The sequence below is a fragment of the Eubalaena glacialis genome, chromosome 12 (genome assembly GCF_028564815.1).
Source record: "Eubalaena glacialis isolate mEubGla1 chromosome 12, mEubGla1.1.hap2.+ XY, whole genome shotgun sequence".
In the NCBI taxonomy this organism is placed as follows: domain Eukaryota; kingdom Metazoa; phylum Chordata; class Mammalia; order Artiodactyla; family Balaenidae; genus Eubalaena; species Eubalaena glacialis.
The window spans coordinates 44,974,547-44,989,249 of record NC_083727.1 but is presented as its reverse complement, the minus strand read 5'-3'; the positions used below and the strand labels follow the sequence as shown (position 1 = coordinate 44,989,249).

The 14,703-nt window shown below is 37.6% G+C and overlaps 1 protein-coding gene across 1 annotated transcript in view; it reads left to right on the top strand.

The window, feature by feature from the left end:
- NT5DC1 (5'-nucleotidase domain containing 1) overlaps positions 1-14,703 on the top strand; it is a 121,719-nt gene extending 107,016 nt beyond the window's left edge. Inside the window, exons 9-12 of the mRNA XM_061207380.1 lie at positions 3,408-3,526; positions 4,627-4,779; positions 8,820-8,988; positions 14,588-14,703. Coding sequence (XP_061063363.1) covers positions 3,408-3,526; positions 4,627-4,779; positions 8,820-8,988; positions 14,588-14,703 — 557 coding nt within the window. The remainder of the gene's footprint in view (positions 1-3,407; positions 3,527-4,626; positions 4,780-8,819; positions 8,989-14,587) is intronic.

Below are 14,703 nucleotides of genomic sequence, written 5' to 3'. Positions count from 1 at the left end.
CATATTTAACTAAATGACCAAAGCCAAAGTAGATAAAGGGTAAGAGTAAGAGTTTCACTTTCTGTTCTATGAAATTTGCTCCAGCTCACTGGTAAAGTATTTATTTCCTTTAATAGTATAATTTCCATTTTATAGTCCCCAACACAGGCAGGCATTTTAGGAGGTATTTTACTTGAAAAGTATCTTACTGCCTATTCCAAAAACAATGGAAAAAGTGTGTATGAAAATCCATAATTGGTGGGAAATTTTTCTAGCTCAAAATTGAAGAAGGGATTTGTATAAAAGTAAATATGAACTGTTCAGTCAAGTTCATATAAGAAGGAGTCCTAGAATTCAAAACAATTATAAATATATTTTAATCATAAATCACTGTTAAGTAAACCCCTAGCAAGTCAGAGATTGCTCCTAGAAAATAAACATTCTGAGCTCAAGAACTCAGACCATCTAGTTCACTGCCATATCCCTCATATCTAAATTGGTTTGTGAAAGATTGTTGAAATAAAGAGTGAAAGAAGAAAAGAAAGAAATCCTGGTGGGATTTTGTTTGATCCCACCAGGCGAATTCTGTCATGTTTGTAACTTTTTCCTTGTAACAACATTTCACATGTCTATCAAAAAAGGACTATTAAATAAATCATGGAATTTAAAAAAACAGGCAGATCACAATGTATTATCAATAAAATAAAGTTTTAAAAAAATCAAGTTGCAGAACAGTGTGCCGAATAGGCTGATATTTGCATTTAAAAGGGAGGAGGGGTCACGGGTGTTGTATTAGTTTGCTAGGGCTACTATAACAAAATACCACAGACTGAGTGGCTGAAACAATGGAAATTTCTTTTTTCACAGTTCTGGAGGCTAGAAGTCTGAGGTCAAGGTGTCAAAAAGATTGGTTTCTTCCGAGGCCTTCCTTCTTGGCTTGTAGATGGCCATCTTCTCCCTGTAGCATCACATGGTCTTTCTTCTGTGTCCTAATTGCCTAATTATGTGTCCTAATTTCCTCTTTTTATGAGGACACCAATAGTATTGGATTAGGGCCCACTCCGTGGCCTCATTTTAACTCAGTCACCTCTTTAAAGGCCCTGTCTCCAAGTACAGTCACATTCTGGGGAACAGGGTTAGTGCTTCAGCATATGAATTTGAGGGGACCACAGTTCAGCTCATAATAGATATATACATGTGCCCAAACTAATCAAATTGTATGCTTTATGCGCAGTTTATTGTATGTCGATTATACCTCAATAAATGTATTTCAAAAGTGGAGAAAAAGAATATATATTTATATTTGCTTTTATATGCATAAAAGAATGATTACCTTTTGCAGAAGAGGTGAGCACGTAGCAGGTAGAGTTCAAAAATGAGTCTTTTAAAAAAACTTAAATGTATTACTGATTCAAAAACATCACACAAATACATACTTTTAAAACATTGGTAAGGTAGTAACACCAAAGGCTCTGGGAGTTGGGAGAAGCTGCTGGGAGCTGCCGCAGGAGCCAGTTCTGACATCACATCAGTCAGGCCCAGGCACGTGAGTTCTCTGGCTCTCTGTCTTATCTGAGTCGTGGAGCTTGCTTTCTTCAAGGCTGTCAGCCATAGCCTTGACTGTATCATTTCCCCATATTAATTTTGTAACTATTATGCTGACTAAAAACGTACTGTTTTGTTTTTTTGTTTTTACTTGTCCATATGGTCTTACAGTTAAAAAATGAGAAGATTTACTTTGTTATTGTAAAACACAGCTGTATCCAGAAGTAAATTATAGTTTTCAAAAGAGTTTTAGTTTGATTTACTATTGGCTTTAATTGATTGTTGTCTTACTCCTTGTCTTCTAGCCCTAATCTGAAGTCCTTTGAGGGGTGATTGTAGCAGTTTGGTAACTTTGGGCAGATTCCTTAGCTTCTCCAGATATCAGTTTCTGCGCCTGTGAATTGAAGGGATAGCAGCTAAGACTTTTTCAACACTACGTGGCCCACACTCTTCCATGTGCTCCATCTGTATTAATTCACGTATACACTCTATGAGAGAAGTACTGTTATTATCCCCATTTTAAAACTGAGGAAACAAATCACAGTCACTCTCTTATCCCCTTTGTCCTCCTCTGTTTTTTTTCTATTGTATTTATTATCTTCTAATATCCTTTTTAAGTAAACTTTTTCAAATCAGTGTCATCATTGTACTGCTTGCAGGGCACATTTATTTATATTATGTGAAAATGAAAGTTCATATAACTGTTTCCCATAGACCATGAAAAGAAGTGTGAAAATATTTGGGTTTATAAAGATTGTGCTTGAAGCTTCCTTGAGTTTGTTCCCTTGGATTGTATCGCTTCCACTCAGCTCTGATGCTTTCACAGCCCACATTGGCTCCCTGCTGCTGGAATTAATAGTTTTCTGAGTCCCACAGCTTCCCAGTTATGGAGGTTCTACCAGAGCCCTGGAAGCTGCCTTGCATGAATTAGTACCCTGCAGAGCAGCTTCCGGTGTGGGAGCTGGAAACGGGGAGGGGGAGGGAGGGGTTTGTGTAAAGTGAGTATTTTGTTTTGGTCTTTGTATAAAGAAGGGTTTTTTCCTTTTTGTTAATTACTGAGTCCCAATATGTGAGAACTTATGATTCTGTAGATTTGTTTTGTTTTTAATAAGCAATGGAAAGATGCCCTTCCCACTGTTCCTGTACAGTGGGCCTCTACATATCAAATGTACATTTGCTTTCAAAAATATTTGTGTAAATTACTCATTTCCCAGTTGCCATCAAACCCACATTATTTACATGGTAAGACATTCTGTGCTAAGTACAGACAGACAGACAAGAGAAATAATTGGTTTTCACTGTGTTTCTCCAGGAATGTGCTGAGTCTTCTTAGACTCTTAATGTTAGGCTAATACATGGTTGGTTTTTTAACTACTCTTTAGAGAATAGTAGGGTTTTCATTTGATTGTGTAGAAGAATTAGAAAATGGCTGCTGAAATGTCAACCAAATAGGCATAAATATCTCTTGACCTTAAACTGGCGGTTGCTGTGATATGGCTTTAATTATCTGTAAATGTGTTTTTAGAATTCCTTGTTCTGGAGGAATTCACCTCATATCATTGTGATATGTTGGACTCATTTATTATCACCAACAATGGGGGAGACTCTGCCTTTGTGAGGGAAGAGGGTGTATGGGATATCTCTGTACCTTCCTCTCAATTTTGCTGTGAACTTAAAACTGCTCTTAAAAAAAAAATCTTTAAAAAGTATATTTATTTATGTCCATGAAGTGGTTATGATGTATAGGTGATCACTGAATGCTAGCGCCCATCCCCACATGGTTCCTTCTTGTACGTGTCCTATAACCATGCCAGAGTGTGGTCTGTCCAACTGGGTGCTATCACTTGATTAAAAAGTATATGATTGTCAAACTGTGTTTTCAGAGAATGATGAGGAGCAGGAGGCACTGCCATCTCTGGATAAACCTGGCTGGTACTCCCAAGGGAATGCTGTCCACCTTTATGAACTTCTGAAGAAAATGACTGGCAAACCTGAACCCAAGGTATTTTTTGACTGAGCCCAGTTTACAAGGGCTTGGAGATATAAGCCCTTGTAAACTAAAACCATAACTCTAAATGCATTCAGCATAATTATCTGTGAGGGAATCATCTGCCTCTGCCTGTCTGCCAACCTCCTTGCCTACCTCTTCTGCTTAAATAAGCCTTTCCTTTGTTGATGTACATTGAGTCTTTCTCTGTAACAAAGAAAAGCAGATATTCCAAGCAGGAGGCCACAGACCTGAGAGATACAGTGGAATAGTGTGTGGGTTACCTGAGGAATGTTATCCTGATAACTGTCCATCAAGAACATTTTTATGTGTAAAACAAGCAGTAACTGATTATACTATAGACTGGAGACACATTAGCTTTTAACATCCTGGCCACACTGTTGATGGTGGACGTTGGTATATTTTTAACAGCAGGATGCTTTCTTCTAAAAAACGTTTGCCAGGAGCCCCATGAGAAGGAGGGTCAGTGGGTCACTGAACCCTACTCCACTGGCTCGTACACTGTCACAGCCCCCTGGGGACTCCTGCCTTGGAGGTTCTAGTTCATGTTCCCTTAGCCTTGTTTTCTCATCTGTAAATTAAGAGACATGGACTAGATCAATGAGGCTTTGCCTCAGAATGCCTGGGAAGTGTCCCAGAGTCCACTTGCCCAAGCCCACCCACTCTCAGAGATTCTGTTTCAGCAGGTCTGGGTGGCGCCCAGAAACTGGTAAATTGGTTGTGTTGTGCATTCCTGCTAATCTAACCCTCTGTAACAGGTTGTTGCCAATATCTCACCAGCTCTTCAATTCCAGGGGCAGGTTTAACTGTAAACATATGGGCTCTTTCATTTTTATTTCAGAAAATTGAATTCACTTATCTTCTGCCTTTCTTCTACCTGCAAATGAATTGTGTAACTTCTTAAACCTGACACCTTGTGAATCAAATAGGACAGGTCACCTGTGAAGTTATTCAAGGAAATTTAAGATGTCTATGCAACTTTTACATCACTTACTCTGATACCTGTTGAGGGATTTTCTTCTGCCTTCTATAAAATGAACACTACTGTTTCACAATTCTCATCTCTCAAACAGAATTTGCTGTCTGACTTACAGGTTGTTTACTTTGGTGACAGCATGCATTCAGATATTTTCCCAGCCTGTCATTATAGTAATTGGGAGACAGTCCTCATCCTGGAAGAGCTCAGAGGGGACAGAGACGGGAAGCCTGAGGACTCAGAGCCTCTAGAGAAGAAAGGAAAATATGAGGTAAGGGTCTCCTTTGGTTCTTTCCTTGAAAGAAAAACCTTGTGTTTCACATATCTTAGAAAGTGCTTGTTGGTGCCAAGAGAGATGAAATCTATTGGCACTTATTGTGATCTTCATGCCATCTCAGCTCTACAGTTGATCTTGTGGATAGTTTTTAAGTGATGCCAAGATAAATGCTATTGACCATTAATGTAATGGTCTGTAATGTCTGTCTTCTGAGTTCTCTACTTTCATCCAGTGCTGTGGCGCCGTGGCCGTGTTTTGGCTGATGATGAGGCGGCCAGATCCTGACACTGCGGCTATACTCTGCCTCTTTTGCTTGGCCATGAAAGCCCTTGTGCTCTCGCTTCATGGGTCTAACTTAACAAAATTGGTAGCTCCCTTAAACTTACTCCTGAGCCACCCAAAATGAACTTAGGTAAAGACTTGAGGGAAAGAAAAGTAAAATATGCCATAAATCTAGAAAGGGAAAATAGTGTATAAAAGCAAAAATAAGCAGAAAAGAAGAAAGGTCAGAAAATAGAATGCATTTTCCTAAATTCATTCCAGTGGAACAATCTAAAAAGAAGGTAAAACACAAGTCAAAAAACAAATATCCAATCAAAAAATAACAATAAAAAGAAACTATCAAGCCATGGAAAAACATGGAGTAACCTTAAGTGCATATTACTAAGTGAAAGAAGCCAGTTCCAAAAAGGCTGCGTACGGTATACAACTATATGACATTCTGGAAAAGACCAGTGGGTGCCCCGGGGCTCAGGGGGGAAGGAGATGCTCTATTTATCTGGAAACCTAAAATTGTTCTAAGAAATAAAGTCTATTTATTTAAAAAAAAAAAAAAGATAGCTATAAGTAGATGCAACTGAATGTTAGAATAAAGGGGTCAGGTTTCTACAAGGTTTCCACTGAGTAGCATTTGGTCTTCAGTGTGACACTGGAAGTTCTGTGGACTGAGTTAAAAAGAGCTTTAAAATAATCTTCCAGGAGGTGGGCCTTCTAACCCAAGGGATTTGGGAGGAGGTTTCCCCTAAAGAGAAATAAGGAGATTTGGTTTCTTCAAAATGATTTGAGAATGCACAGACAGTAATAAGGAAATGAAGAATCAGTGGGAATGTTTCCTTTAGCACTACATAAACAGTAGCTCCATCCTTCTCCCACAGACCCCTTTTCTTGTTAATTAGTTATAAACACATCATGAACAAAGAGTTAATAATTGGCTCTTCGACAGGAAACAGTGAGTCAACAGCTTGAAGATTTTATTTCCCAAGATAGAATTGAAATAATGTTCCTTTATCATCAGACTCCACCTCCCCACCCCAGCCCTGCTCCATTGAACATATATGTCCTTAATAAATCCACCCACTGTGACTGAAGAGACAGGATTTGGTAGCTGTCTGTTGGGTGTACACACACATACACATATTTCAGAACAATACTCAAAACTTTCATCGCAACTATCAGACATAAGTAAGAGCTTATTGGATTAGCAGAGATATCTTAATAAGGCCACTCATTATATTAAATGACCAGTCTGACACCATTGTCTTGTTCAACATATACTAAGTTTTTAATTTGTGCAAGCCTCCCTACTATGAATATCAGGGACTTATAATGGAATCATACACAGATCCTTTTTACAGAACATGTTAGTCTGCGGATAAAAGGGGTCAGGGAGCTTGAGTATACAAATAAAGCATAACTGCCTCCAGAGGGTACAAATTATAAAAGAATTACAAACAAGACAGGATGGATACTTCATTGAGGAGAATTAGGGAAAATTTTATAAAAAATGTAGAATGTGAGGTAAACATTGAAGGACAGGTACATTTTCAACTGATGGAAATAACATTCTTGGTTCAGGAAGTAACATGAATAAGTGTACAGAGATTGTAATGTACAGGCTACAGTACACAGTCTTGACCGTAAAATAGCAGATGTGTAGGTTTGTCAGCCAAAGGCATCACTAGCAGCTTTTGGATGTGCAGGCAACAGGGGCGAAGCTTTCATTTAGCAGCTGTGTGAAGAATGGGCTCAGCACGTGGGAAGGGATGCTGTGGCGGGCTGTCCCAGCAGCCCAGACTAGAGGTGATACAAACATGAACAGTGGGTGCTAGTGAGAAAGAGATGGAGAGAGTACGTGGCGGATGTTCTGGAGGCACAACTGATAAGCTGGGTGCTGGTGGTAGGAGCTGAGACGCAAAACATCGATGGTTTTCAAGCGCAGCCAACTGGAATTGATGGGTTTTATTCATATAAATATGGAAGTCACGAGAAAGACCTGGTTTTGTGAGGAGAGAGATGTGATTGGTTTAATGTTGAATCCCATTTCTTTGAAATAGCTGGAGGATGAGATCAAACTGGTTTGGGAGATAGGTTAGGATAAGCGAGGAAAATTGAGAGATGTCTAAGGGAGAGAGACAAGAGAGAAAGAGAAGAAGAGAAGATAGAAACTTGGTGAGAACACTTACCATTAAGGGATGAAATCTATAAGATATAAAGGCTCAATGAAAATAGGAGTGCTCCTTGTTGATATATTCAAGAAATGGCATGATTCTTTTGATTAGTGATATATATATTTTATATTTGAGAAAATGAGTCATTAAAACTTCAGCATCAGAATAAACAAAGATTAGCATCTGTCCATTTTGGCTGCTGTAACAAAATACCATAGACTGGCTGGCTTATAAACAACAAACATGTATTTCTCAGAGTTCTAGAGACTGGGAAGTCCAAGATCATGGTGCCAGCTGATTCAGTGTCTGGTGAGGGCCCACTTCCTCATAGACCACCATCTTCTCCCTGTACACTCACATGGCAGAAGGGAGAAGCTAGCTTTCTGGGATCTCTTTTATAAGGACACTAATCATGAGGGCTCCACCCTCATGACCTAAGCACCTCTTCAAGGCCTCACCTCATAATTCCATCATCTTGGGGTTTAGGATTTCAACATATGAATTTTGGAAGGACACAAAGATTTAGACAATAACAGCATCCATAGTACATTGAACCAGAAAGGGTAAACAGGTCTGTTTTCCTCTTTTCAAAGGAATAATGTGCAGCCCAGATTACCACTCAGTGTTGGCAGAACCATTATCTACATATAGCCTGTGTGACGTGAGTCATTTCTTCTCACACTCATTATTTTAGAAAAGACAATGAACTAAATAAAGAAAAGTGACACCATAAACTTCTCTTTACACCTTGAGAAATTATATCTAAATACACCTTAAATGTACACACAGAAGCATAGATATTTATATTCCATACTGCTCTTAAATATCTTTGGTGAAATCCAGATAGATTCTTGCTAAGTGATTTCTAAACACCATCATCTGAAAAACACATATTTTCATCTTGCTTCACAAAGTGAGTTCCAGCACAAAGAATCATGAATCTAAAGGCATATTTGGGACTCTTTGCTGCTCCAAAATGAAGTTTTCATCAGAAAAGGATGACAGATTTTATAATCCAAATTCTATGGACGTGATAGGATTTTTTTTCAATTCTTAGTTTTATACTACACCCATAAAACACTGTGAAGTATTTTTTGAATGAGTCTTATTTAGTCTACAACTTTTCTGTGCCTGCTATGTGCTAGGCACTAAGCCTTAAGGATACACTAATACATGAGATAGTTCCTAACCTTCTGTAGTTCATAATCTGTCCAGGGCGAAAAGTAAATAGTATGATAATTGCAAGATAGTATGAGAAGTACCATATTAGGGATAAACTCAGAGTGTGAGAAAATGGAAGAGACCTAATCCAACCCAACTGTGGAAAATCAAGGAAAATATCCTGGGTGGCATCCAAGCCAGACCCCAAAGGATGAGAAAGGGGTTCCCAAACAAAGCCAGAGGAGAATACATTAAAGGACTACAAAGCTTTATTTTACTTTTTATATAGTATATAGTCTGGTTAAAGTTAAACAACTGAAATTCCTACAGAGTTTTTCTATTTTGATTTACTTATTGGTGGAAAAAACTTATAACGAGGTTGAACACTAATTAATCACAGTTTCGTTATTCTATTTCTTGTTTCAGGGACCGAAGGCAAAGCCTCTGAATAGATTATCTAAAAAATGGGGCTCTTTTTTTATTGATTCAGTTTCCGGACTGGAAAATACAGAAGATTCCTTGGTTTATACATGGTCTTGTAAGAGAATCAGTGCTTACAGCACTATTGCAATTCCAAGTATTGAAGCAATAGCAGGTAAGGGGGATAATACTTATAAAGCTTTACCTGTTGCTGGACAGTAATGACCTGAAGTACTAGAATTCTTTTCTTTCTTTTTTTTAATTTTATTTATTTTTTTATAAATTTATTTTATTTTTTTGGCTGTGTTGGGTCTTTGTTGCTGCGCACGTCCTTTTCTCTAGTTGTGGCGATTGGGGGCTACTCTTCGTTGCGATGCACGGGCTTCTCATTGCGGTGGCTTCTCCTGTTGTGGAGCACGGGCTCTGGGCGCGCGAGCTTCAGTAGTTGCGGCACGCGGGCTCAGTAGTTGTGGCTTGCGGGCTCTAGAGCGCAGGCTCAGTAGTTGTGGCGCACGGGCTTAGTTGCTCCACGGCACGTGGGATCTTCCCGGACCAGGGCTCGAACCTGTGTCTCCTGCATTGGCAGGCGGATTCTTAACCACTGTGCCACCAGGGAAGCCCTAGAATTCTTTTCTTTAAAAGAAGAAAATTTTCCCATGGCATTTATAGATTTTTCTTGGGTAACACCTAGATATGGCAGTTTAGGTAATTAAGACCTGCCTGTCTGCTGGAGCCAACTACAAATGCTGTACTTTTTTTTTTTTTTTAAGTCTGCCTGGAGTCATAGGAGAAAGCTAGGGAAGAGTTACCAGGACAGGATGCTAAGGAGGCCAAGTAAGGTGAATCTGACTTTGGGGGCTGCTTTTCCCCCCATTTGCTAACTCAGGAGAAGGCACTCAAAGAAGTGAGTGGCCTTTTCGTAGTTTCATGAACCTACAGGGGTAGAAAGTGGAAGGTAGGGCCTGCCAAAGGAGGGGTGGGCCTGGTGGACTCTCTCAATCTCTGCTGAGACTCTGAAGGATGAATTAGAAGTAGGCATTCACAGGAACTGAAGCTCAGCTTTAAATCAGCTGAATCCCTAAAATTGGATTGAGAAGATTCTAGATTGGTAGTGCCCCAAGGCACCTGGTAAGAATTAATGACTGTTCTCTTTTGAGGAAGATAACATCATTCTAGGACTCGAATTATTTCCAAAAACAATTAATACAAGGTTCAGCACATAATGAAAAATAACCAGGTGCACAAGGGTATGAGACAACACTAACAGAAATAACCAAGTTCAAGTACAGAAAAGAAAGGAATGAGAAATTTGGTAGCTATATAAAAACTAATAAAAAGTGGAAATTCTAAAATTGAAATATTAAAAAGTAAAAATTAAGAACTTAATGGATGGGTTTAACAGAAGATTAGACACAGGAAAAGTGAATTAGTACACTGGAAAATAGGCCAAAAGAAAATAGCCACAATGAAGCCTGAAGAGAAAAAAGCATGGAAGGTACAGAAGAGGGACTAAAAGACACAGGAGATATAATGAGAAGGAATAAGATTCCTATAATTAGAATCCTAGGAGATGAGAGAATAAGCCAAAAGCAATAGCTACAAGCTTTCCAAAAATGATGAAAGAAAATAAGCCAAAGGTTTAAGTAGCCCAAAGAACTGAAACACAATACATAAAAGGAAATCCCAAAGTTAACTGCTAAAGACCAGATAATTAAGAAATATTAAAAGCAGTCAGAGAATAAAGACAGATTGATTTCAAAGGAGTACTTCATAAGAGTGTTAGGCATCTGACATCTGACTCTTCCCAGAAACAAAAGAAGCCAAAAGACAGAATATCTTTAAATTGCTGAAAGAAAATGCTTGTCAGTCTTGATGGAATTCTATACCAAGTAAAGATATCATTAAAGAATAAAAGGAAAAATATTTTTAGACAGACAAAAATGGAGAAAATATATCTCCAGAAGATCTGCACTATATAGAAAATACTAAAGGGTCTTGTTCTTCATGCAAAAGTGAGAATGATCCCTGTTGGAAGACTGGAGATGAAAGAAGAAGTGAATATACAGCAACAAAAGGATGTGTGAATAAATTAAAATGAATTTTACAGTTAGAAACAATTTTTTTAAACCGTATGGGGTTTAAATAAAGAATTTTAAGACATATGACACCAATGGCATATAAATCACAAAATGGGACAGCTGGAGTTAAAAGTGTTCTAACATCCTTTATTATATGGCGAAGGATGAGAGTATGTTAGATATTAAGTCAAAAATGCATCTCGTAATCTCTAAGATAACTACCAAAAGCATTATAATGATACATATACCAAACTAATTATGTAAAATAATTTTAAACCCCCCCAAAAAAACAAAAATGGAGAGAAAAATGGGGAGAAAGGGATGCAGAAAGTTTGAATATCAAAAGATAGAGACAATACCATGTTAATGGTAACCAAAAGAAAGTTAGAGTTAGCTCTATTAATGTGAAGGAAAAAAAATCCCTTAACATGAAAGAGAATCACTTCATAATAGTAAATTCTGGTTTCAGAAATAGTACCACTGAAAGTCCGAGGTATTCACCCTCTCTTCTCTCTGGTCAGAATTTAATCCCTCCCTGTTTTCTCAATACCAAGAAACTGCTGAAAAATCTACTCTGCTTTACAGAGGGGTATGTTTCTGCTTGCTTCTTAGTTTCCTGAAGTTTCCTTGCAGAGTTTGGCAAAGGGCTTGAGTCTAGAATCCGGTTCTCCACCCCTTTGTTTATAGCAGGTTCCTGCCCCTCACTTTTTGTCTCTGTAGCCCTTCAAGACTGCCAAAATCTCTTCTGGTTTTTCTGCTGCTAGTAACTGCCCCTGCCCCGACCCCAGCCAGAATTCTGGTGCCTAAAGGGAAAAACTGTGGCAGAATGTTGGCTCACTTCACTGCCGCTTGTTCCTTCCCAGGAAGTGTGTGTCCTCGGGTCTTAGTTGCCTCTTCAACTCTCCAATAACTTCACTCTGATGTTTTTATTTTATCCAGCTTTTCTAGTTGTCTCAGCTCCAATTCAGAAGTGGAAGTCTACTTTTTTTTGAACCTCAGATTCTTCTTCCTTAAACTGGGTATACCACAGGGTGGATATGAGAGAAAGTGAAGTAAGATATTTATCTGATATTTATTGGTAGGATGATGATGACCCTGAGATATGTGTGACCTTCCAAAAGGTCCATCCTCTATGCCAATATACAAATCCAGTATGTCAATATATCTTACTCACTGAAATAATATCTCATTCTCACCAGTTTCAAAAGACTGATTTTTTTTTTCCATTTTGTTCCATGCTTACACACATAAAATTAAAGAATATATTTCTTCCTTTCACATAAAATTTTCTTATTAAAGAAATGGACCCTGTAACTTGAAGGGAGGGACTGGCCCAGGACTAAACTATTATTTTCAATTTTTTATATTTCACTCTTTCTTTCCTTCAAAGTGACTCAAATTTATAGTGAGAGAGTAGGGTTGTGTGATAATGGAAGTCACTGAATTATTCTAAAGTACCTGGATAGAAACTGTTCAGTGGGATATGGTTGTGAAATAGTAAGAGAGTCAAGGAAAAGTGACTCTCCATTATTCCAGGATTTAAATATTTCTCAAAAAATGGGAAAATAATCCCCTGTCTGTCTTCTGGGGTAATCACTTCTCCTTAAGGAAGCAGTAATAGCATCAGTGTGGCTCCCATTTTCATTTTCCAAAAGCTTTCTTCCTCAGCACCCTGGAAAATAATTTGGCAGAGCCTTTGTCTTGTAACTTTTCTTAGGAGAAAATACTTAGACTCACCAGTAGTCAGACAAAGCTAAAGAAGTCGATTTGGGGTGGGGGGAAGGAGAATTAGAGAGTTGGTAAGTTGTATTTGATTGTCGATTTTGATGTCCAAGACATTGCCTCAAAAAGCAAAGTGTTAGTCTCTCTTTAACTTCGCACTCATTGCTTACGATCACATTCTCATAAGGCAATTATATCTCACACAGAATTTGAAATTTATTATTTCAGTAACATATTCAGTAAATATTCAGATAGTACTGTGTAATTGACCTCCAAGTAAGAAAAATGGCTGAAAGAAAAATGGTGTGATGGTCATGGCTTTAGACATGTTGAAGATAGGATCTTTATATAAATGTTATCCTGCCAGTATCTTTAAAAAAAGTCCCAAGAGTTGTTCTGTTTCTGTCTGTGTTGTTTTACATTGAACTTACTGTTTAAGAATATTTGTTCATTTTGGTTCACTTCATTTAATTATTAGATAATGTGGTTGATATTATGGTGTATTTAGTACACAGAGTTTAATAGAACATCATTGTGGTAAACAAGAATTTGGTTGTCTACCATTCTCTTTTCTTCCAAAAAGCACCCAACAATGACTTTTCTAAGACATGCAAATGTCTCCCTCTTGTTGAATCCCCAATCTGGACGTACCTGTTTTAACACAATAGTCATCTGATCTCAGTTTGGCTATTCCATACCCAGATTTCTTAACCTTAGTAGACTTTTTCTGCTACCTGGGAGAGAGAATAAAATTTTTGTTTTAAATGAGATAGGAAATGAAAAACAAACCTGATATTCCCCCTTTGTCTCTTAAAACCTTTTTTGTATTCATGTAATGTTTCTTTATTCATCAATATTCTGTTAGATGTGGTTCTCTCATTGACATTTAAATGCTTAGAAGGTATTTTTATAGATGTTATAAAAGTTTGCAATATACATTACCATGATGGTTGGTTTATAAGCATTTTGATAATGTAATCATTTTAACCTTATAATAGCTTTTAAAACATTTACTTTAGGAAGTGTATAGGAAAGACAGAGAAAGAGGTGGCTGGGTCAGCTCGCAGCCTGTATCATTTTTGTGGCTTATAAGAAATCCAGGACCTCAGATGCACTATTTTAGAAACTCAGTTTTATCAGTGTACTCTCCAATGCCTTTTAGTGAGCCTTTTTAATGGCTCAAAATATGCTCCAGCTAATTTGAAGCAGGGAAGACCACTGAAATTCACTAATACGAATGTTTTTCTGTATATAGTAATCTTAGCTTTCTCTGGCCTCAGAAAGGCAGTGTTCCTTCTGCCCAATCTTTAGCACTAGTTTTCTCCTCATAAGGATTAACTATTTGGGTCTTAATAATTCTCACTGGCATTTAATATAAAGTATAATTTTTATGTTAGTATCATTTTCAAAATACTGAGTACTACCAAATAATGTTTTACTTGTGATATTTGTGAAATAAGGATGACTACGCAGTATCTGCATGTGGAATGACTATCATTACATGACATATAACGTTTCACTTGTAATATTTCTGGTAATGGTTCTTTGAAGAAGCTTGGGAAGAAAATATCTGAAGGCTAGCTTTTGAGATACTTATATTGAAGATGTCACAATGTCCCACCATCAATAAAGTATGAATTTTATGTTCTCTCCCCCCTCTTGTGGCTGTGTGTTTGTGTGTGTGCGTGTGTGTGTGTGTGATGCTTATCATATGGAAAAAGTTGCCATATTGTGCATATTAGAATTCTTATTTAGCTAAGCATTCAAAGATTATTCTTAGTAACTATTACTAAGGGCTATGAAGATTATTAGTTCTCATCTACCAGTTACATAATGCAACCTATCCAGGTGACAAAAGAAATATTAAAATTATGAAACAAAATGTTTTATTATCAATGACTATCAAATTTCGATTTGTTTATATTTATGAAAGTTCTTTTGAAATCTGCAGAATCTTTTTTTTTTCCCCCCCAGAATTACCCCTGGACTACAAATTTACAAGTTTCTCTTCAAACAATTCAAAAACGGCAGGCTATTATCCAAACCCTCCATTGGTCTTATCAAATGATGGGAAACTGACAACCAAATAA